This window comes from Scleropages formosus, chromosome 4 (assembly GCF_900964775.1).
Source record: "Scleropages formosus chromosome 4, fSclFor1.1, whole genome shotgun sequence".
Lineage (NCBI taxonomy): Eukaryota > Metazoa > Chordata > Actinopteri > Osteoglossiformes > Osteoglossidae > Scleropages > Scleropages formosus.
Window position 1 is genome coordinate 18,501,976 of NC_041809.1, and position 24,663 is coordinate 18,526,638.

At 39.4% G+C, this 24,663-nt stretch overlaps 1 protein-coding gene across 5 annotated transcripts in view; it reads right to left on the reverse strand.

Moving 5' to 3' along the window:
* Window positions 1-4,241: 4,241 nt before the first annotated feature.
* Window positions 4,242-24,663, reverse strand: part of opcml (opioid binding protein/cell adhesion molecule-like) — a 275,155-nt gene continuing 254,733 nt past the window's right edge. For all 5 annotated transcript variants that reach the window (XM_018755365.2, XM_018755367.2, XM_018755369.2 and 2 more), the window contains 4 exons: window positions 14,605-14,739; window positions 14,215-14,335; window positions 8,472-8,623; window positions 4,242-7,162 (listed from right to left, as the gene is read on the reverse strand). In XM_018755365.2, coding sequence (XP_018610881.1) covers window positions 7,062-7,162; window positions 8,472-8,623; window positions 14,215-14,335; window positions 14,605-14,739 — 509 coding nt within the window. In that variant the 3' untranslated portion in view covers window positions 4,242-7,061. The remainder of the gene's footprint in view (window positions 7,163-8,471; window positions 8,624-14,214; window positions 14,336-14,604; window positions 14,740-24,663) is intronic.

A 24,663-nucleotide genomic window follows, 5' to 3' on the forward strand; every position in this document is an offset into this window, starting at 1 on the left:
AGTATAAAACACGAATAGTGTACATAAATTAAAATATATATATATATATAAAAGAGAAAGAAAAAATTGTTTGTTTGAAAATACTGAAGTTACATCCTAATGAATATTTGGGAATATATTTGCATGCAATTATGAATATAGGAACCAGAGTTTTCAGAAATGCAATAGATGGCATTTAAATAAATTTGTTGTTTTGTCAGTTGACCCATATAAAATTTTAAATATATATTTTTCTTGAGCAACTTACGTGAAATATACTGTGAAGTATCAATAAGTAAACAACGCAATGAAACACCTAATTTGGACTCTACTAAGCCATTTGCAAAAACACAAAATATCAAATCAATTCAAAAGTAATCTACTTCCTCTTATAAAATACAAAATGCATCTAGCATGGAAAACATAATGTACTGAGGATGAAATTTGGGATCTGTTACAGAACTGAATCTTCCAGAAATTGTTGACATTACATGTGTTATGATTGATTAGCAACAATCACGTAAAGTAAATATCCATCTTGCAACAGAGTTTTGTAGATGGCAGAGTTGAGTAAATTACATTTGTTCAGCACAGCTTTTCCACCATTATTGCTGGATAAATCCCATAGGATAGAGCCTGGTTTTGTATCCCTTTGTAGCAGCCTGTTTATTTTAGACTTTGCTGTATTCAATGCTCTGTTGAATTTACCACCGCAGCCTTGTACCGTGTATCATTCCAAACTCATTCCATCATTGCAGATCCTGAAAACTCTCAAAAACAAGACAAAAACATAAAACAAATAATAAAAAAAAAGAATTGGTGAATCAGTGTTCTAACAGCTGGAACACTGTAAGAAGCAAGTAAGAAACATTTGCACAGGACATATTTTTCAAGCTACTGCCACCCAATACATGACTTTATTCTAATTAGGTACAAAGCTAGAGATGGGGGGAAAGGTGGGGTGAGGTGTTGTCTTGGTGCCAGTCAAGTAATTTAGAAAGTGCTGCTAACTGGCAGGATTACAAGGAGGCCACGTCACAAAACCAGAAGGTGCATTTTCTCTCTGCATTGTCTCCACTTGGCTGCTGGCGCTCTTCAGAACAAAAGGAGACACTCCACTGGATGGACACGTGCCCCAGAGTGATCATTACTCACTGGGGATCCTTGTCGGAGAATGTTTTCAACCCTTTTTGAAGCTCACTTTACAGCAATGTGTAGTCTGATTTGATTCTCGGTAATATAGAGGCACCTGCTAAAATAAAAGAAACGCTAACATAAATCTTGTATTATGTAGGTAGATGGCTACTGGTTAAAAGAGCCCATAAAGTGCCTCTTTGTATATTGTAACTGAATAATCAGGTGACTAAAGGAGCTCATGGTGATCATTTTGTGGAGGGGATGTGAGCCATTGTTCATAAGACTTTAAAGTCCTCGTGGCCTTGCCTCTGCCAATAGTTCCACTGAGTTAGGGGTCTACACTCACAATAGAATCCACTTTCTTCACAAGCTTGTTGCATTTGCAGGTCTCACCAGAAGAGATGTTAAGTGTTAACCCTCAACTGCAGGATGGGGTGGCACGGTGGCACAGCGAGTAGCACTGCTGTCTCAGAGAGCCTGGGTGATGCGAGAGGATATGGGTTTGATCCCTGCATGTCTGTGTGGAGTTTGCATGTTCTCCCTGTGTCTGTGTGGGTTTCCTTCAGGTGCCCTGGTTTCCTCCCACACTTGAAAGACATGCTGGTCAGGTTCACCCATAGTGTGTGAGTGATTGAGAGAGTGTGTTTCAGTGATGTATGGATGAGAGACCTCATTGTAAGTAGTGTATCTAGCAGTGGAAGTCATCTTGGTGAATAAGGGGTGTGGGCTATTGGTACTCCATAGTATCCAGTGGCAGTTGTTTTGGAGAAAAGCATCTAAGTAAATGTAAACTAGAGTTGCTAGATTGCATTAAAGGCACTGGAAAAGTGAAAATCCTTACCTTTGCCTTGTTACTAGATTTGGTCATCATGAACAAAAAGAAGAGCTTCGATGTACATTCCAACAGATTTTGCAAGTGTCAAACAGTTATATGACAACATTGTTCAATGACAAAATTTCATCATTTTGTGTTTTAATGAAGGTACTGGAAACTACTGTCTCAGATGCTGTTCCATAGTCTCCCCATAAGTCCACAAATGATCTGATGACTAACACAACCACAGATAATTTAAGTCATTCTTATACTCTTTAAACAACTGATTGACAGCTTATGTCCTTTGGGCTGGGGCATTGTCATAATTAAAAATTTCAGTACCACCAGGAAAGCAGTGATCACTCAAAACTGACTTGTACTTAATGGAACTATGCTTGTCCTATAAAGGAATCGGTTGGTTTTAACCATGTCATGAAAATATACCCCACACCATAACACAACCATCATATCCCTTTACTGTGGGTGATGAAGCACTGAAGCATGTAGATTTATTTTAGCATGGGCTGCGCTTGTATGCCTGCCTCTTTAGAGAGAGATGACTCATCACCCATAAGTTTTTCCACAGTTCAGTAGACTACTGTTTGTATTTCTTGCACTACTTTACCTGCAAAAGTCAATTTTAGTATGGCTGTCTAAAATTCTTGATGAAATTTCCTGCTGCCACCATTGATTGACATGTGAAGTCAATTGGTTGAGTTGCTTTTTCTCCTTTCCATCTTTGGTCAGAGCATGGACATCATGGTTGTCGAGTTTGTGCTTTCATCCACAGTGCTTTCACAGTGCTTCTAGATGATTATGTCTTTCCCTTTGATTCTCATCCAGGTTTCAGTATAATTTGTGGTCCTCATTTTTTTTTAAAGTTTCCATTATTTTGGCAGTTGCCTCTACATCATACATCATCGTAAAAGTACAACCAATTGGAAAATTGTGGTAGCATATATTTTGAAGTGCATGATTGACTAATTAATTTTGATACATCCTAAAATACTGATTTTCCTTAACTTGAAACCTATATCATAACATGCAATGAAAAACAGGCTATTGTTGGCATTTATCAGAGAAATAAACTGAAAATTAGTTTTAATTCATAGATTTGTCTACTGTGATGTGTGCTTCAGAAAGAACCTGTTGAATTTGTGCTTTGCTTTAGAAGCAAAACTAGAAAAGCAAAACTTTAGAAGCCCAGTAACTAAAATGAATTATTCAATTCCATTGCTATGGTTGTAACAAATCCATATTTTAGTGATGCAAGACAGGAATCGAAAAAGCACCACATATTAAAAAAAAAGTTCATCCGTAATGCTTCACAAGAAGTGAACCACAGTCATTAGACAGTTGTAAAAAAGTCAGAGTGTTAAGATGCAGTGATTTAAAGGGCACAAAAAAGCCCTAATGCTTCTTTCCTAGCTTTCATGTGAAAGGAATCACCACATCTTGCTGGATAATGACATTTTTCTTGAGAGCAGAAGATAAAAAGGATGCCATCACAATGTAAAAAATAGATTATTGTTTTAGAAAAAAATATCATTAAACTTTATTACACTGCACGGTACAACCATCTCGTACTCATTCTCAAATAGAAAAGATACAACTATGCCTCAACATGCACAAATACGTTAGTACTGTTTGCTTATTTTTGGCCCTTGCCAAGAACAGTCATGGAACATATACACATTATTTGTTTTAAATGCTCTACACAGCCTTACCAGAATAGAATTAAAACTAACAGAATCATTATACATAGACGGCCAGTTCATATACAGATATAATCAGCAGTTAAACAAGTTGGTCTTAAGTCAAGGCATTCCTCCAAACATTTTTTTTTTTTTTTTTTTTTTTTTGAGTGGGTATATACCTTTTAAAGCAAAATATTTCATCTGGCTAAAGTAATCTCCAATCCTCCCTCACATTCTGTTTGCCAAGATACAAACACTGCTGAGAACTGTAATAATTAACATACACTAAGTATAGATGTATAATGTATTTACAGTGTTGTATTATGGAATGCGGCAAATACAGTTCACACAACTTTTAATTTAATAGTGTTATGTTTTAGCTACACTTTAAAGTGACAGTATAAAAGGTGTTGAACATTTTATCAGTTGATGGAGTATTAAGTACTTCTACACTCATTATGATACAAGGTTAGGGAAATTTATAAACAAAATAAGAATCACAACCAACATTTTCATTGATAAGAAAATATAATAGTAAATACAGAGGATTTACTCCACATTTTGAAAGAAAAATCCTTTGGAAAAAAGTTCTAACATTCACAATATTATTATTACTTTTTTCTTTTTTTTTAATGGCCATTACTTTTACACTATGACTAGTAAATGGGGCATACATGAAATATCTATTTCTCCAATTGTGTCAGATCCACACAAGGCACACAGCTAGCATGATACAGAAATGAAGAGACATACCTGCATCTGTGCAGCCTAACTGCCAATTTCAGTGCAAAAATATAAGTAAATTCTGTTAACTGTATTGTTCAGCATAAATGTGCACCACATTTACTGCAGCACATTGCATAATGCAATTATGCAGTTTAATAAAATTGTCCTATAATGTGCTCCCTGTTATGTTTGCTTAAAGGTAAATTGTGTCCTTCATATATACACATGTATAACATCCTGCCATCTTGGTCTTATTCTTATATTCGTATTGTTATATCTTTCGTATTATGCTGGTAAAAATTGTTACATTATGCCAGCTTTGCTGGAAAGCAGCACTTTCTTGGTAGTGTGCACTCATTTGTGTGGCTCCAATGAATACACAAGTAACTTGTTCCCCCTATTTCTTGTAAATTTGTAAACAGATGCAATGAATCATAGACATGCTGTCTGTCCTAGTCAGAAAAAGCTGTTCATTGTACTTCATTGATTCGTGCAGAATATTTCCACGTGGTATGGTGCTGCTGCAGTATTCCATTTATACTCTCTGGGTTTCTGTCACAGCCAAACAGAAAGCTGTCCATTATGCACAAAGCAGTTTCCTCAACAATGCATAAACAATAGACAAATTTCTATATTATGGTGCTATATTATTTAAGAGGGCTACTGGCAAAGACACTGCAAACAAAGATTTTTTGAAAAGAATTCGGTTTCATGGATCTAACATGGGGCTTGGCATAGAGAAACTCAGTAGCAAAGATATAACTTTTTCCAGTGTTTTTCAGCTTCTTTCATAGCTGTTTGATTTGAATAACCTCAGTGATGACAATGTAGAGTCTTCATTTATGTGTTATACATTCAGTATGAAAGGTAAAAATCAGATTTCCGTTTATTTTTGCATTGTTGTTTCTGTATTCTTTGAATTGAGATCAAGCCATCTCGACTCATCGCTCTTTTTTCTTTCATTGACAGTGTTTATTGAGAGCCCAATCCCTTGACATGAGGCCTAATTCCAACCTCCACACTTCATAAAATGGCCCTGTCTCTCTCTTATGTGCATTTTCGTGAGCTGGTGCAGCCTGATATCGCGTTTCTTTCGAGAAAGGTGTTGATTGTATTCTGGTAAGGCTTTGTACGGTTGATCAACGGTGACAGCTGTGACATGAGATGATTCTTATTCATTTCATAGAAAGGACAGATCTTAAAGGTGCAGCTTTTTGTTCACATGTACACTGAGAGTGAGGATATATTGCTAGGAGCAAAGAGTAAGAACACCACACTCTCAGCCCATTTCTATTGATTGTTTGGCCAGTCAAAAAAAAAAAAAAATAGTATAATGGTGCCATGGTGCCATGACAGCAATGGCCCAGCCCTTTTACCATGCAGAAGTTAAAACCAGTCCAAAGGATGCTTGGGCAGCGGCACATGATCTACTCCCATCAAAATACACTGTCACTGCACCTTCATTTGACATTACTGTATATGAATATACAATATATTAACATACAATAAGCTACTTTTAGACTGCACAGTACATCCCAAACATACTGAATTGACTTTGTTCCTTTTTTGTTTCTTACAATAATATTGAGACCAGTAACATCAGCCCAAATTGAATAAAAGAAATTTTGATTTAGTGTAATTATTACAGAAATGTGGCAGTGAGTCAAAGGGCAAAAAGGGACAGCTCTATAGAAATTTTAAATAGTCCTTTACAGAAATGAATACATTACACATTTTTATTTTATATAATGCATATTCATACTGAGCTGTTGAGCTCTAACTGTAAACTACTGAACACAAACTTTAGAAAATCCTTCTTCAATTATTGTCTATCAAAGGTCTGTCTTGGGTTTTGCCATTGTTTATATTGAAAAAGCAAGAAATTAAGTAGTAACTAAATAGTAACTAAAATAAATGGCTGTTGGTACATCGATCATGTTAATTGTGTATCTTTTTGTGGCACAGTTTGAAGCAAAAAAAGAAAGAAATAATTCAAAAATAAATAAATAAAATAAGATAGGACATGATTTTAGATTATCTGTTGGTTTACTTTTTGGAACTGGTCAACAGAAAAGGGCAGCTTACTGCTGCAATTCCAGACAGGACAACAATCTTTAATAGTCTGGACATTATTTTAAATATTTTAAATGCATTTTTTACTTTTCTGTTTCAACTTGTATATCTACATGTCATGAAATACTGTTGTGTTTTAGGAATGGTAATACAATATATTGTAGGTAAGTTGACATCTTTTATATTAAATTGTTATCGCTCAGTCGCATACCACTGTCAAAAATACAGTAATTTAACAATAAAACATTGCAGTTTCCATACTCAGCACAGAAAATACTATTTTTGTTGGTTACTTAAAAGCATGTGTTATTGTACAGAATAAAACAGGACAGGACACACCAGTGATCCGAATGTATACCTCAATAATGAGCAAAACCATTAAACCATTACACTAGTTTTTGTTTCCTTTTTTACATATAAAAGTTTGGAGAGACACATACTCTGTAATACTATTGTAACCCTATTTACTCCCTTCCCACCCTGCTCCCAGAAAGAAAAAAGGGAAAAGAAGATAAACACGGTCAATCCAACGCTAAAAAATGCAAACCATCTGTGTTGGTGATATTCATTTGCTTATACGGGATTAAAAGTCTGTACTGCAATTCTGGAAGTGGTTGGAGGTCACCACTGCTGCATCAAAACTTGAAAAGGTACCACAAAGTCACAGTCAAGAGAAGGCAGAGTGAGTTCTTTCGAGACCGGGCCGCCCTGTTCACATCATGCACGGCTCCTGGGCCTGTGGGTTTTCAAAGAAAGAAATCAATTAACATGAAGCCCTCAGATCACAACAAAGTTCTTGATTTAACATCTGAATGTTAGACTGTCACAGTAGGGTGTCTCAGAAATTGCTTTTATTTATCTCATAAGAATTACAGTAGTATTATGGGTCAATGTTTGAACATCCAGTTGAAAAGGATTGTAAAAGTATTTTATATTATTGTTACAAAACAAACCTTTAATGGATTCCTTCTATGACTGTCAAGGCAAACATTTTTAATTGACTGTAGAAAATCGTCAGCAATTATATTTGTCAAAGGTTCGCTGATTGCTGAATAGCACTTTGACATGACATCTCAGTAGAAACCTTTACAGAATTCTGTGCTATTGTTTCCTTTTGATGCATACTGGGCTTTTTTTATTTCAGTGACTCATAATTTTAAGAAAACAGCAACATTTCTCAAGCAGACACTTTTATGAGCCTTATTCATGGACTATAGTGAACTTGCAAGGCATTCGTTGAAAATTAATGTAACTTGACTAGTACAGTTAGCAGATGATTACAATAATAACTTATACTATTATTGCTACCACATAAAATAATAATAATAATAATAATAATAATAAGAAGAAGAAGAAGAAGAGGAAGAAGAAGAGGAAGAAGAAGAGTAATAAAAGAATAAATGGTACTGTGTTGAGTTGTGAATGTCTTAACTGAGCATATATGAGTAAATATGATTAGCAAAAACTACTACAGTTTAACTTTGCTATAGTTTACTTCATAAACTTGCATGGCTACCATAGCCACAATACTACAAATTGTACAACAGTAATTTCTAAACAATAGCTTTGGCTACCTTGCTTGTTAAAGTAATTATGGTGGTAAGAAATGCAACCGAACAGGTAAAAACAGTGGACATAGGTAACGGATGAGAAGAATATCAGTTTGGATTTTTGTTTAAAACTAAATGGTACTGAGCTAGCGGTTAATAGATATGTAAACACCAGGAAAAAGAAGAGTGCATCTTACCACAGGTAACGGTGAACCTCTTATGGCAATATAGCTACTTTGAGCATTAGCTATCTATAATAATTTAGTGTACAACATTCAGAGACTAGGTCAAGCATTAACATGTGAAAAGCCATTGGCAGCTCACAGAAAACTTGGCATAATGGTTAGGTCAACTGCAAAATGTGACAAAACTGGGAAAAATGGAAGAAAGGGATGTCAAGTGGTATGCCATAGCAGTTCCAAATGTTGCTTATAACCCATGTCTACCATTTTAAAATATATGAAGCATATTATTTGTACTTGAAAATGTGCTTACCATACAAAATGATGCTTGCGTTTGTGATTCCCATGGTATTCATTGCCACGCAGGTATAGTTACCATAATCCTCTTCGGAAACATTGAAAAAGATAAGCATAGATTGTCTGCCTTTGTTTTCAATTTTTATTCCGTTAAGTCCATTGAAGAGCCTGAAAGAAAAGTTATCTGTCAGTTGGCAACTCAACAAAATCTGTTGCTGTTAATTGTTAATGTGATTAAGGTTAACAAATTTCTTGCTCAATGCATAACCAGGGTTTGGTAGACCAGTGTATAGCACAAGCAAAAACCCATCTCATGCCGTAGTACTCTTGAGTAAGACACACACACACACACACACACACACACACACACACACACACACACACACACACACACACACACACTTTCAGAACTGCTCGTCCCTTACGGGGTCACAGGGAACCGGAGCCTACCCGGCAACACAGGGCGTAAGGGGAAGGGGACGCACCCAGGACAGGACGCCAGTCCGTCACAAGGCACCCCAAGCGGGACTCGAACCCCAGACCCACCGGAGAGTAGGACTGCGGTCCAACCCACTGCGCCACTGCACCACCGCACCCCCTCTTGAGTAAGACTCTAATCCTAAATAGCTCCAGTAAAATTACCCACCTGTATACATGGGTAAGTAATCATACGTAGCTTTACCTTGTAACATGTTTTAGAGAAGAGCATCAGCCATCTGAATAAATGTAAATGCAATGAATGCAAAAACCTGTAAGTGAAGTCACTGACTCAAAAAATGAATGCATTCAAATACTGTAAAGGTAAAAGCTACTGCAAATACAGTATAAGGCCTGTCAAATGCTTTCTCTTTTATGTTACTACTTGTACTAGTACTTGTACCTGATACAATAGTATGAATGTACTTTCAAAACATTCAACATTTCAAGAAGTTGGGCAAATTATTTGCATAAATCATCCACATTTTTTAATCCTCACACATTGGTGGGTTAAAGATTTTTTAAATATGATACCACATGGGGGTAGCAGGTAGCATAACAGTGAAGGATTTAGACATGGCACCACTCCCTGGTACGGCTGTAGTAACCTTGAGTAAGATATTTACCCTTCATTCCTCCAGCAAAAACATCTATTTGTACAAATAAGGCAAATCTTGTCATTCGCTTTGGATAAAACACATTTACTCATACACTCCCTACTGGTAAACTTGTCCTAATGCAGGGTCACAGGGAAAAACATATTCTTGATCATACAGCCCAGGATCTATGAGGTACCCACTGTACTCACTGCATTACTGTTCTGTCCTTGTACTATATTTATTTTATTAATATTTACCCTTGATAACTTCATTCCACTTCGGTGGGCTCACCACCTGCCGGAGAAACCGTAAGGGGCCGGTGCATTGTGATTTGGGCGGTGGTCGGGGCCGAGTGCCCGGCCGACCCAAACCTCGGGCGCCAACTCTGGTTTTTGGAACTTGGAATGTCACCTCACTGGCGGGGAAGGAGCCTGAGCTGGTGCGGGAAGTTGAGAGATACCGTCTAGATATAGTCGGGCTCACTTCCACTCACAGCTTGGGTGCTGGAGCCACTCTTCTCGATCAAGGGTGGACTCTCCACTATTCTGGCGTTGCCCAAGGTGAGAGGCGGCGGGCGGGTGTGGGCTTATTAATAGCCCCCCAGTTCAGCCGCCATGTGTTGGAGTCTACCCCGGTGAATGAGAGGGTCGTCTCCCTACGCCTTCGGGTCAGGGAACGGTCTCTCACTGTCGTTTGTGCTTATGCGCCTAGCGGCAGTGTAGAGTACTCGGCCTTTTTGGAGTCCCTGGGGGGCGTGCTGGAAAGTGCTCCCACTGGGGACTCTGTTGTTCTACTGGGGGACTTTAACGCCCACGTGGGCAGCGACAGTGATACCTGGAGGGGCGCGATTGGGAGGAACGGCCTCCCCGATCTGAACCCGAGCGGTGAGTTGTTATTGGATTTCTGTGCTAGTCGCGGTTTATCCATAACGAACACCATGTTCATGCATAAGGGTGTCCATCAGTGCACTTGGCACCAGGACACCCTAGGTCGGAGGTCGATGATCGACTTTGTAGTCGTTTCCTCTGACCTTCGGCCATATGTCTTGGACACTCGGGTGAAGGGAGGGGCTGAGCTGTCAACTGATCACCACCTGGTGGTGAGTTGGATTCGATGGCGGGGGAAAAAGCTGGACAGACCTGGCAGGCCCAAACGCATAGTGAGGGTCTGTTGGGAACGTTTGGTGGAGGCCCCTGTCAGAGAGGTCTTCAACTCCCACCTCCGACAGAGCTTCAACCAGGTCCCGAGGGAGGTGGGGGACATCGAGTCTGAATGGACTATGTTCCGCGCCTCCATTCTCGGGGCGGCAGTTCGGAGCTGCGGCCATAAGGTCTCCGGCGCCTGTCGCGGCGGCAATCCCCGAACACGGTGGTGGACACCGGAAGTAAGGGATGCCGTCAAGCTGAAGAAGGAGTTCTATTGGGCCTGGCTGGCTCATGGGACTCCTGAAGCAGCTGACAGGTACCGACGGGCCAAACGGAGCGCGGCTCTGGCAGTCGCCGCGGCAAAAACTCGGGCTTGGGAGGAGTTCGGTGAGGCCATGGAGGAAGACTTTCGGTCGGCCTCAAAGAGATTCTGGCAAACCGTCTGGCGACTCAGAGTGGGGAAGCGGTGTTCCACAAACACTGTTTACAGTGGAAGTGGTGCGCTGCTGACCTCAGCTGAGGATGTCCTCGGGCGGTGGAAGGAGTACTTTGAGGATCTCCTCAATCCCTCTGACACGCCTTCCGTAGAGGAAGCTGAGGCTGGGGACTTGGAGGGGGACTCGTCCATTACCCTGGCTGAAGTTGCTGAGGTAGTCAAAAAACTCCTCGGTGGCAAGGCTCCGGGGGTGGATGAGATCCGCCCCGAGTTCCTCAAGTCTCTGGATGTTGTGGGGCTGTCTTGGCTGACATGCCTCTGCAGCATCGCGTGGAGTTCGGGAACGGTGCCTTTGGACTGGCAGACCGGGGTGGTGGCCCCTCTTTTTAAGAAGGGGGACCGGAGATTGTGTTCAAACTACAGGGGGATGAGAATCAGCACCTCCAAATCCGAGGCCATGGTTCTCAGTCGGAAAAAGGTGGATTGCCCCCTCCGGGTTAGGGGGGAGTTGCTCCCTCAAGTGGAGGAGTTTAAGTATCTCGGGGTCTTGTTCACGAGTGAGGGAAAAATGGAGCGGCAGGTTGACAGACGGATCGGTGCGGCATCCGCAGTAATGCGGTCATTGTACCGGTCTGTTGTGGTGAAGAGGGAGTTGAGTCGTAAGGCGAAGCTCTCAATTTACCGGTCGATCTACGTTCCTACCCTCACCTATGGTCATGAACTCTGGATCATGACCAAAAGAATGAGATCGCGGATACAAGCGGCAGAAATGAGTTTCCTCCGCAGAGTGGCTGGGCGCACCCTTAGGGATAGGGTGAGGAGCTCAGTCACCCAGGAGGAGCTCGGAGTAGAGCCGCTGCTCCTCCGCATCGAGAGGAGCCAGTTGAGGTGGCTCGGGCATCTGTTCCGGATGCCTCCTGGACGCCTCCCTGGGGAGGTGTTCCGGGCTTGTCCCACTGGGAGGAGGTCTCGGGGCAGACGCAGGACACGTTGGAGAGACTATGTCTCCCGGCTGGCCTGGGAACGCCTTGGGGTTCCCCCAGAGGAACTGGAGGAGGTGTGCGGGGAGAGGGAAGTCTGGAGGACTCTGCTCGGACTGCTGCCCCCGCGACCTGGCCCCGGATAAAAGCGGAGGAAGATGGATGGATGGATGGAACTTCATTCCACTCACATAGTTTTGCATGTATATGTTACAATAACACAATAACCATGAAGACCCTGTAAAAAATATTTTCTTTCTTTATATCAATCTATATGAACAACCACACACACACACACACACACTGAACCGCTTGTCCCATACAGGGTCACGGGGAGCCGGAGCCTAACCCGGCAACGCAGGACGGAAGGCTGGAGGGGGAGGGAACACCTGTCCATCACAAGGCACCCCAAGCGGGACTCAAACTCCAGACCCACTGGAGAGAAGGACCCAGTCCAACCCACTGTGCCACCACGCATCCCTATGAACAACCAAGGATGCCATATTCTATTCCTTCAGTTGTCATCTTTTCCTTTCATAATTTATTTTATTATTATTATGTTGTTCTTCTGCGAAATTAGTGGCACAGCAGGTGCCTCACAGCTCTTGGGTTGTGAGTTCAACCATGGGTCTGAATCTTGCTCAGTCAGTGTGGCATTTGCATGTTTCTCCCATGTTCATGTGGGTCTCTGTCAGATGCTCTGGTTTTGCCCAAGACATTTTCACCACCAAACCTATATCCACCTACCCACCAAACTGCAAGATCTGTTACATTTTATGAAATAGTTTAATGAGTATCTTATGAGCTTCATAAGGTGCTCAAGTGAATTTCCTTGTTAGGCTGTTATAAAATATCCTCCACTAACAGCTGAAGTCTGTTTTTATAATCAGGCATTTTGTATATATCGGTTAAAAACAGGTGAATTTATTGGACTTGGGTTTACATTTCTTTTTCCCTATTACAATTAATAATTTATGTGCAGTTTACCAGAATTTTATTTACAAGTGGGAAACACATTGTGCTTATAAACTAGGTTTAAGTTAAAAACTTAAATAATAAACAAATTAGACAAACAAAAAAAAACAAATAGGTGGACAAGAAATGAAAAGAAACTGAAAGAAAAAAAATCCCACCAAGGGAACTGCAGAGTCCGGTTACATTTTGGGGTCTCTGAGTCTCCAAATCAGCTACCAGCTGACACCACTCCAAGAGGCTATTTGGAAGGGTGACCAAAGAAAAGCTCTCCTTGAGATCAACAAATAAATATATCTATCACCTTGAAATTGCTAAATAGAGCTGGCAACTTTGATTGGAACCAGGTGCTGAAGTTGGATGAGACCAAAATCAAACTCTTTTGTCCTGAAAAACATTGGTGTGTACAGCATCAAGAGGTAGGTGAATAAGAGAAAGAAACAGCTCAGTCCTGCTGGGAAATACAGTGGTGGTCTGCTTGATGTTATTGTGTTTTCTTGCCACTGATTATACAGCTTTTGTTTTCAGATCAGTGGCATCATGAGCTCTGATATGTACCAGAGCATTTTTGCCAAAGACATACTTGCATCTACCAGGATTCTGTGACTTTTCAACCCCTAGAATTCATGCTAAACATACCTCAGAATGACCTCAATGAAGATGTTGCTACTCAAAATATGGCTCTACTCATCTGTATTGTACCACAACAAGAACACAACCTACTAAAACTTAATTGAAAGTGTGATTAAATTGAAGAGGACTGTTCATAAGGCATAAACTGAGACTTAATGCCGCAGCTATCATTTTAATTAATGGTTGTCCCAAAGTGTAAATAATCATACTGAATACACATATTCATTTATTTATTTATTTAGCAAAGACCTGATTATTTGTGTTAAACCACCATGATTATGGTAATGTGCTTACCTTTACATGATAATAGCCCAATTTGAAACAAAAAAATTCTTTTCCTTCTGGCAAGCCATATGCACACATTTTGAAGTACATATAAAGCATTCCTTTATGTCACTGTAAAAATTCAGTTTTGGGGAAACCTTCAAATATCATTGGATGAAATCTGAGAGTGACCCCCAGCTCCTCTGAGAAAAGCCCCGTGTCTTTGTGAGTTCCTTAATGAACCTTGACTTGCCTGCGGTCCTCCTTGTACCACTCAAAGTTGGCCACAGGAACAGCAGAGGCCTCGCACTGCAGGATGCCCCTCTGACCAACGGGAATGCCAGTGCTCCTAGCGTTTGAAATAAAGGGGGGATCTACGAAGGACACATGACATTGAGAAAGCTTTGTCAATGTCCTTTTCATCTTGAGCACTGAAATGCAGAAAAGCGGCACATACCATACTGAACAAAACCCACACGTTTATATGTGGATCCTTGTTTTAAACTTACTCTGCATACCCTGTTATCTGGATGAATGCAGTCTCAACTGTCAATAGAGAATGATAGAGTCTTATCAAAGAAGAATAACCCAGAAAGCTCCAGTGTGTTGGGTTTCACTGAATGCACATGCTCATTTTACTTACAGTTAACGGTGACTTGCACAGTCCTCACATCAGGAGCCGAGATGTCGTTGGTAGAACTACACTCGTAGACTCCAGACTGTTCTTTGGTGATCGCCGTGATCTCTACATACTCTCCTTCGCTCATAAATTTGTGTCCTGGAAAAGTCAAGGCACACACATTTATTTTAGAAACACTAATACCTGGCGTTCAGTGCAAAGAGCAGTCAATATTACATGTGTACATTGCATCTGCGGAATTATTATTACAGTATCATGATGGTTGGATGTATCTGTTTTAGATCGTGATATGGCAACTAAACTGGAGAACATATATATTATTTATATGGATTATAAACTGTGTTTCCACTTTTTTTCTCATTATTTATTTTTGTGGTCTTTGTAGCTCACATTTTTGTTCAGTGTATAAAATGAAATTCATATAGAATGAAAGATCATTTTAATCAAATGAGAGAAATATAAAACGTCCATTTAGTGAAAGCAACATACAGAAGTAGGTAGGAATATTGAACCCCTCCACCCAGTACAGACAACAAAAAGTAGTACAGGTATACAAGTACATAGTTCAGATGTGGGCAATTCTGCAAATGTTATGTGATCAATGTGAAATTATGGTGCATTGTACAGGAAACAGAAAATCTTTTACCAAGCCTCTCTAAATCATCAGGTATCAGGCTGCCTAATTCCCTACACTTGTATGTCAGTTTCAGTTACTTCTCAGAGGTATGGAAAACTGAGCAGCGCATCCTATTCCCAGTCAGTATAAATGTCATATACATATAGTGATATCTCTACATTAGAATGATACCATTTAACTAACACATGGGTTGTCCCAAACCTGTTTCTATTGCTGTTATGGGAATTATTTCAAAATATGTGGTATGAAAATGCTATTATTTTCTCTAAATATTGCAGGGACGAAAAATATGCTGAAAAAAATAAGCATCTTTTTAAGGTATGATTACAGAGTAAAGAATTCTTTGCTTTACCTGTCCTTTTCATAGTGACCAATGTTTTTGTTATTATGTCAATGTATTTGTTATTATAACTTGGACTTATAGAAAACTGTTGAAGTCCTTTAATCAACTCAGAAAGCCTTTTTTATTACAAAGGTCCCCACATGAGTTATTAACATGAAAGTATTAGTATCTGTAGAGAAAAATCCAACTACAAAAAAGCTCCTGTAAAGCATCCATTTATCGGAGGCTAAAATTTGTCTTCAAAAATTCCTTTCTGGTTACTAGCTTTTCTCCTGTGTGATGCTATAATAACATAATACAATACATATGCAAAAAACATGTATTCTAGTGAAAATTATGCCAAATTAATTTGTTTACATTTTTGCATGAAATACACAGATTGTTTTTTCATGTACTAATTTATTGTTTTTGAAATGCTTATTAGCAAATCTATTTCTAGGGTTGTACAAACTACCCTTATTTTTACTGTTCTTTTGTGGTATCTTTTACTCATCTTCCAAGGCTGCGTTGTGTTTGGAGCGAAGGTTTCTTCCTTTCATAATTTTTTAACTAATACTGTGTTAACTTTTTCCAATCATCACAGTAGTTCATATTTTTATGAAAAACTTCCATGTTTGTTCAAATTCCAGAAAAGAGATCCAACAAAGTTTTTCTAGACCACTGTAATTGAGCACTGCAGTTCAAACTAACCTTCAGCACCTTCTCCAGCACATGGTTATCATCAGGAGCCAATGTATGCCACTGGCCATCTCACACACACACACACACACACACACACATTTTCTGAACTGCTTGTCCCATACGGGGTCGCAGGGAACTGGAGCCTACCCAGCAACTCAGGGCGTAAGGGGAAGGGACACACCCAGGAGGGGACGCCAGTCCGTCGCAAGGCACCCCAAGCGGGACTCGAACTCCAGACCCACCCGAAAGCAGGACCCGGTCCAACCCACTGCATCACCACGCCCCCTTACTGGCTATCAACAAAAAATAAAACTACTGCATTCTGCTATTTTTGTCATTGCTCAAGAACTGACAAGATATGAAAAAAATGTACATGCATGGCTGTTGAAGAATGCATCTGCCATACATAGCATATAAAGGGTAAAATATGTACATCTTACATGTTTAATTAAAATGTAGACTGCATCCATGTTCAATGTATGTACTTGTTTTTGTATTTGTTGATAATAATGGTGTGAACAAAAAACTTAGTAGTAGTGTTAAATGTTAAAATGCCGAGATTTGCTTGGTGTACAGGGTGTGTATTCATTAATTTTCATATGAAAAATAAAAATGGAATTTTATTTAACTTGCATGGTAGGTTACATTAGGGGTGCGGTGGCGCAGTGGGTTGGACCGCAGTCCTCCTCTCCGGTGGGTCTGGGGTTCGAGTCCCGCTTGGGGTGCCTTGCGACGGACTGGCGTCCCGTCCTGGGTGTGTCCCCTCCCCCTCCGGCCTTACGCCCTGTGTTACCGGGTAGGCTCCGGTTCCCCGTGACCCCATATGGGACAAGCGGTTCAGAAAATGTGTGTGTGTGTGTGTGTGTGTGTGTGTGTGTGTGTGTGTGTGTGTGTGTGGGTTACATTTACATGTCCTCTGTTAGTGCAATACTTCAATCATTTCTAATACAGCATCATGCTAGACACAATACTAAACCAGATATCGCAAAAAAAAAAAAATTACAAAGCTACTTTACACTGCATGTTTTGGCTTGCTGTTTATTTACTAAAACTACATTATTAAATTATAAAAGTAACTTCATTAATTACATTTCCCTTGAAATGTGATTTTTACTAACTTATAGTTTCATTAAAAAAAAAAAAAAACACAAAACAAAAACACACAGACCTTAAGGAAAACATTCATATTTTTAAGCACTACGATCGTCATTTATACCATCTTGTAGAATCTGGACATTTCTAGGCAGAATATAAATGTTCTAAAAAAAACCCAGTTTAACAGAAAATGTTTCATTCTTGACTCCCTGCTGTTTGGAGAATGACTTTGCTGTCATCCACCATCCTGCTTACAGAATTTATATTCCCACCTTAACAGTCATGAGATGGTATTGAATGCTTTGTGACTCTTGCAAATACAGACATAGAGCAAATAATCCAACCCCAGATTTGCATTTTATAGGTGTCTCTGCCTTATCTCCCCATAAGCCAAGGTTAAACACCACCCCATAAAAAAAGAAACACCATCTTTAAAAAGGGATGTCTAAGAACATTTGACATTTATTTTCTGTGACATACTTACTGTTCTAAACATGTTGAAAGTGCACAGTACACCTGTCTTTTCCTGCCAAAGGCAATGGTTCACTTTATCTTAGAAGCTTCCTGGGTGCCTAAATTGCACAATGAACAGTTCAATAATAACTAGCATGAGGCTGCAATTTGTACACTGCATTTGCAGCATCAGCAGAAGAAAACGCAAAACAACAAATGTTGGATTGTGCTTTTTGCTTTCTTTGGATGCATATTGAGGAGTGTTGATTTGTGTGTGAAGGTGAGTGAAATACCAAAATAAACTGTCGTAAGACTCACAACAATTACATCTAACAGACTCTAATAATCCTCATGTCATTATGAAGCTGTCTGTCTGTTTTGTGGGAGAACATATTTAGATAGAAAGAAAAGTGGCTGTATGCGTGAGGGGGAATATATAATAAGGCCTGTCCTCTGCATAAAACACATGAGAGAGAGAGTACAGTTGCAACATTAGTGAGATTAGTATCTACACAACTCTCCATATAATTCCTAGGCGAGAGCCTTGGTGTGCAGCCCTCATACGGAGCAGGACACAGAGCAAAGGATGCTTTTCTTTCAAGGTAATTGCTTTTAGAGGTGACAAGTCAGCCTGGTATTGCTAAGTTCTTGTATTACTTTGCCACGTATTCAAAAACAAAAGCACTTTTATATGGCAGGATTAGAGGTTGTCAGACCATGTGTTAGTGAAATTAGTTATTTACATTTACATTTATATATACTGTATATGAACCTGTTAATAGGTCACTGGTATGTAAATTTTATTTTCACTTACTTCATGTTTCATATCGGTTTCACTTCCACTACCTGCAAGGGTATTATGGATAATACTAACGCTGTTGTTATAGGAACATATGGAATTGACTGGGAAGAAACTGACTCCCAGAGAAGTGATAATTAGTGTTTTAAAATGTAACTACACTCATACTCTGTTATTCTATCTTCTGATATCCAGTTTTTCACTTAACCAGTCCCCAGCGATTAATGTCACATATCATTAATCGTCCTGGATTTTCATTCATGTAGGCCGAGACACGCGGTCCTGGCTGGTGAAATTAGGTCCAGTATGATAAACTGAAACTGTACCCTAAAACATTTGTGTGAGAGAGAACCATACACACGCTTCCTGCATTCTGGCACTCTAGATATTTGCTTGTTGGATTGTTGTACGTGCTTGTGTTTAGATCCTCTACTTGTAACATTGTGCTTTAATTTTGTAACTATTCATTTCGCTAAACTGTCTTCCTCAAGTCAAGTCACACACACTATCATAGTAAGTTTAGTAAAGGAAACCATTATAATTATGTATTAGAGCCTTTATATTCACCACCCGTAAAAATGAAATTTTCACTAATATGCTGTTGTTTCTCAAATACGCTTGCTGTTAACCAATAGACCTAGAAAATATTTAAAAAACTGTAATGATAAAATTTAGATTATTCCCTATATAGATTTATATAAAAGGTTTTACCCTTGTTTGCAACTAATGTTCCACTATGTTCAGCAAAAAATCCAGTTACTTCTCTTATTGTGTTTTAACTATCACAGAACAGTAACTGCATTCAGAAAAAGTCCATTAATACAATAAACTGATTCTTGGACAGAAATTATATGTAGGATTAAGCTGTCTGACTGTTACTAATTAACAGCAGAACAAAAAATTAATGTGACAGTGGGTCACATTAATATAAAGACAGGATATCCAAAAAAAATGAAAATACATACATACTGATACATAACAAGATGCAAGGGCAAAACATTGCCATATTTAGCACAGGTCTCATGATCTAAGAATTTCCAAAAAGGTTGCTGAAATCTTCAATAATTTATTCACATTATAATTCTGGATCAATTTTAACTTTTATAGAGGAAAAACGTATATACTTAAGTCAGCCTCATATCTACAGAGGTAACATCTGGTGTGGACCGGAGTAGAGTTATGTTTTATTTATTTGCATAAATTATTATTTTTACTCTCAGCCCATAATGCCTCCATATCACAGCCTTTGGGTACCTCTTGGCCTCTTGGCACTGTGCTGCCCATGCTTAATATGCCATTGTTTCATATTGGTGAGTGTCGATTGAGACAGACACTTGAATGCAAGTGTCAGTATGCTCAACAGCTGCTCCTGTAAAGCTTACCTACCAAGACTGCCAAAAGACTGGCCTTCTTCATATGGTATCACTAGCGCAAGATGACCATTGTTTTATTCTGAAGTGTATTTCAAACTTTGTTGTTGAATAGTTATATGAAAAAAAAAATTTTTTTCCAGGGATAGGGGTAAAACCACACAATTTGAGATGCTAATGCCACTTTCCATAAATTATGCTTAAAACATTTCTTTTTTGATAAAGAAGTTATTGTGTGCTTGACTTTTCTGTGTCCTTATTTGTCTATCACTTGTTGAGTCTAACCATAAAATAACAACAACACTTTATTAGCCTACATCTGCATAATACTAGACATATACTCAGTGAACATACTGTTTGTCACAAACTTACAAACAATTGGGACCAGAATTACTTTTTTAACTTTTTTCATAAGTACACTTTTATGTATCACAAAGTCAGATCAATAAAAGGTTAATAATCATTGATCTACTCACTAGTTGTGTTCTGTAAAATCTTTTTATAATAAAATTTATAATAAATAAATACACATTCAGTAACACATAAGCACATTCTTTAACTTAAATAAACATTAAAATTAAAACAAATTTAATATTTCTAAAAAAAAGTTGGTTCCACAACCTCCTAATAAAACTCAGTGCTTGAGCAATTGATTCCATACCCATCTCCAGTGTTTGTCAACTTCTGGCCAGTTTCATCAAAAGGCAAACAATACAGACATCCCTCAATTTATTTTCAGTAAAAGTCTATCATAAACATTTAATATCTATGACACAGAAATATTTTGACTTTGTAACACTTTATTATATAAATTATCAAATATTAAAAACCCCAAAACATCACAATGAATAAATACTGCATGTAAAATAGCTTAGTAAAGTACAGCCATTAACACTTTTTTCACTTTGTTTTTTTTTTTCTTATAACATGAATTAAGCAGGGGGACTCGGTGGTTTGGGCAGGGTCTGCTGTGTGGTGGGTCTAGGGTTTGAATCCTGCACGGGGTGTCTTGCGGAGGACTGGCATCCCATCTGGGGTGTGTCCCCTCCCCCTCCAGCCTTGCGCCCTGCACCCTGTGTTGCGGGGTTAGGCTCTGGTTTGTCGCGACCCCACTCGGGACAAGCGGTTTCAGACTCTGTGTGTGTGAAACATTTGCCTACCACTGAAACATCTCAAGGGCCTAAAGTATCATTCATTGTCATCTAAAGAATAGTCAATGTCACGTGAATCCTGGTTCTCTGTTCTATTGATTTATAGCTTTCGATATACGGCTTAAAATTGTTAGAGCACGTGCTCCCTTAAGTACAGTGATTTACTTCACATTTTGTATTCTGCCATCTGTCTTTTAAAAGCTGAAACAGTCAATTACTTTGCCCTTTAATTAATCGCCTCAACAGCTATACCTCCTCTCCATCTGTATCCATCATAGCAATGACTTTCTTGACTTTTGGAGAGCATATCATTTTTCCAGTTTTAAGAACTGTACTCCAAAACTGTACTGCACATTTGCTAGCATCAACTATCAATGTGGGGGTGGTGGCGCAATGGGCTTGGCCGGGTCCTGCTCTCTGATGGGTCTGGGGATCGAGTCCTGCTTGGGGTGCCCTGCAACAGACTGGCATCCCAACCTAGGTGTGTCCCCCCGAGCCCTGCGTCCCGCACTGCCGGACTTGGCCCCAACTTGCCGCGACCCCATCTGGGACAAGCAGCCTCAGCCAGTGTGTGTGTCAGCTATCAATGGTGACCTTTTCATTTTGAAAGATTGAATTAATAAGATCTGATATTCTAATTATTACTACTTTATTTGCATACAAAATACAAGTTCTTGAAATCAGCGTCTTTTCTAATCAGTACCATATTTTCTGGGCCCTTAAAAAAATGCTGTTCAGTTGTTACAGTAATACCTCTGAGTGACAATGAATGAACAAATGAAATAGATGTGGGAATGTGGAAATGACTAAACAGATAGTGGTGATGCCTATCTTGAAAAGAGCTTGACACTGAAGTCATAGTGTCACAACTTGGGTTTCATTAAAACTATTGTTTTTTCACCATACAGTCAAGGAAACACACACACACATTTTCAGAACCGCTTGTCCCTCACGGGGTCACGGGAAACCGGAGCCTACCCGGCAACACAGGGCGTAAGGCCGGAGGGGGAAGGGGACACACCCAGGACGGGACGCCAGTCCGTCGCAAGGCACCCCAAGCGGGACTCGAACCCCAGACCCACTGGACAGCAGGACTGCGGTCCAACCCACTGCGCCACCGCATCCCCTCTACAGTCAAGGAAATATGTAATTAATTTAACTTGCATTTGAGAAGCTATAGAGCCTTAATATCTGACACACTAAATTACCTGTCAGGTGTGAACATACTTTAAAAAGAATAAAAAAAGAATAAAAATGGAATAAACCAAGCAGCATATCTTTGAACTGTGGGAGGAAACCCACACAGACTGAGCAGGGATTGAACCAACATCATCTTGCACTACTTACATTTATTTATTTTAGCAGACGCTTTTCTCCAAAGCAACTTCCTATGTAGTGTTATCAGCCCACACACCTTGTTCACCGAGGTGACTTACACTGCTAGATACGCTACTTACAATGGGTCACTCATCCACACATCAGTGGAGCACACTCTGTCTGTCACTCACATACTATGGGTGAACCTGAACAACATGTCTTTGGACTGTGGGAAGAAACCCACGCAAACTGAGCAGGGATCGAAACCACGTCCTCTTACACCATCCAGGTGCTGTGAGGTAGCAGTGCTACTTGCTGTGCCGCTGTGCCACCTTGCCATAGTGCAGGCACCTATGCCAAACTGAAGTCAGCGGTCCTTCTTAAGTGTAGCTCTTTGTGTGGGTGCTGTACTGTACATGCATTTGTCCTGTGTATGGCAGATGTGCGTAAACAGGTATGTTTACACGCCACGGAAAAATTTCAAAGTTTCAAACTTAGACTGGAAAAATTTCTAGCATAAACTTATTACGAATGCCAAGGTTAGGACCCATACCATTTATGTAGTTATTTGTGTAGTGTATAAAATATGTGTTTTCATTTTGTTAGTGAGAAGTAGTCACAACATACTGCAAAGTACATTCTTATGGGATGAAAGCTGCAATGTGAGTGGCAGCAAATGCTCTTTTTACAACAAGTTTGAGGCTTACTAAGAAGCACCCTTTTTTATACATAACAATTCAATAATAATTTCAAGCCAAAAATGGAAGCACAGAACGAAAAACGTCACATGCACAGATTGCAAAGAGCCTGGATGCAGATACCGCCACAAAATATTTAGAGAGACTGAATTGTACATGTACAGACACGCGCACACACACACACACACACACACACACACACACACACACACACACACACACACACACACACTAATACCATAAGCTCGTATAAATTGGAACTGTCATGAAAATTTTAATTTATGGACAACTGAGAGTTTTTTTGTCTATAACAAAATGACTAGTTAAATAGTGTAGTGTCTTACAAAAAACAAATGAACATATATAATATTAAAATAAGATTTAAGTTGGAAAACCAAGCATTTCTTGAGGCCATGATTTCTCTTGCACTTTGGTTGTCAGACAGTATGGCAGTAGGTGAACACCTCATTAATCTCACTGCTCTTTATCATTTATAGTAATAATGAGCCTTGAAGCAAAAAGGTTTTTAAAGAAAGCGCTGAAAAAGCAAAGGAAGGCCTTATGTAAAGCTTAAAGTGATAGAACAGAAAATTCTCTTGAAAAGCAGCAGCATTACAAATAGCTTTGTGCAGACAGTGATTACTGTAATTAGAACTGCCTGGGTGCAAAGGCAGGGGCTGTAAACACCATGGTACCAGCTGCTCTCTGCTGTTTAGTTTCTCTTTTAAATTAATAGTAATGATGAGCTCTTTTTATGAGAATTCACTTTATGAGCAGATCTTCAGAAAAGAATTATACTCGTGCCAAGGAAGCTTGCTACTGATGTTCAGCAGCAGCAAACTGACCAGTAAAATCACCCTCATCATTGGCAGAGTGGTAAATTTAACAGCCACCCACAAAAAATGTAAAGCTCATTGCCACATTGAAAGGGTAAATGCTTAATTTTAACATTCAACAAATAAATATTATCTAATGTAACTAAACATTTTGGCACATTTCCACAGAAGCTGCAGGCACAACTTTTCAAGCTGAAAATTTGCTAGTAATTATTGCCCATTTTAACATACTGTAAAACACGGTTACCTGAGATTTTTTTCAACAACACCAAAACTGGAGATTTTTTGTTGCTTCCACTGCAACCTATATTGTCAAGTTTGCAAAAAGAAGTAATCATTATCCTGAAACTGAAACTCTGAGAATTTAATATTTAACACAACAGTTTTAATATTTTGGGCAAATAGTTTTTTAAGTCTCATACAATCCTTTAAAGTTTTCTGAAAATATAAGCAGAAGGACCTTGGTGTTGTGATAAAATGTATTTAATGATAATACTGTCACGCCCTCAACCTCGACATAACAAGGAACACCTACGATGGCTCACGGGGCAGAGGCTTGAAAGGCGTGCGCAGAGCAGGGTCGAACGTGGAACCTTGTTCAGCCTTGTTTCTCGCTCGCTTCGTTAGCATTAGCCATCCTGCCCATCCTAGTCCTTGTTCCCTAGCCCTTTCTCCTGCCTTC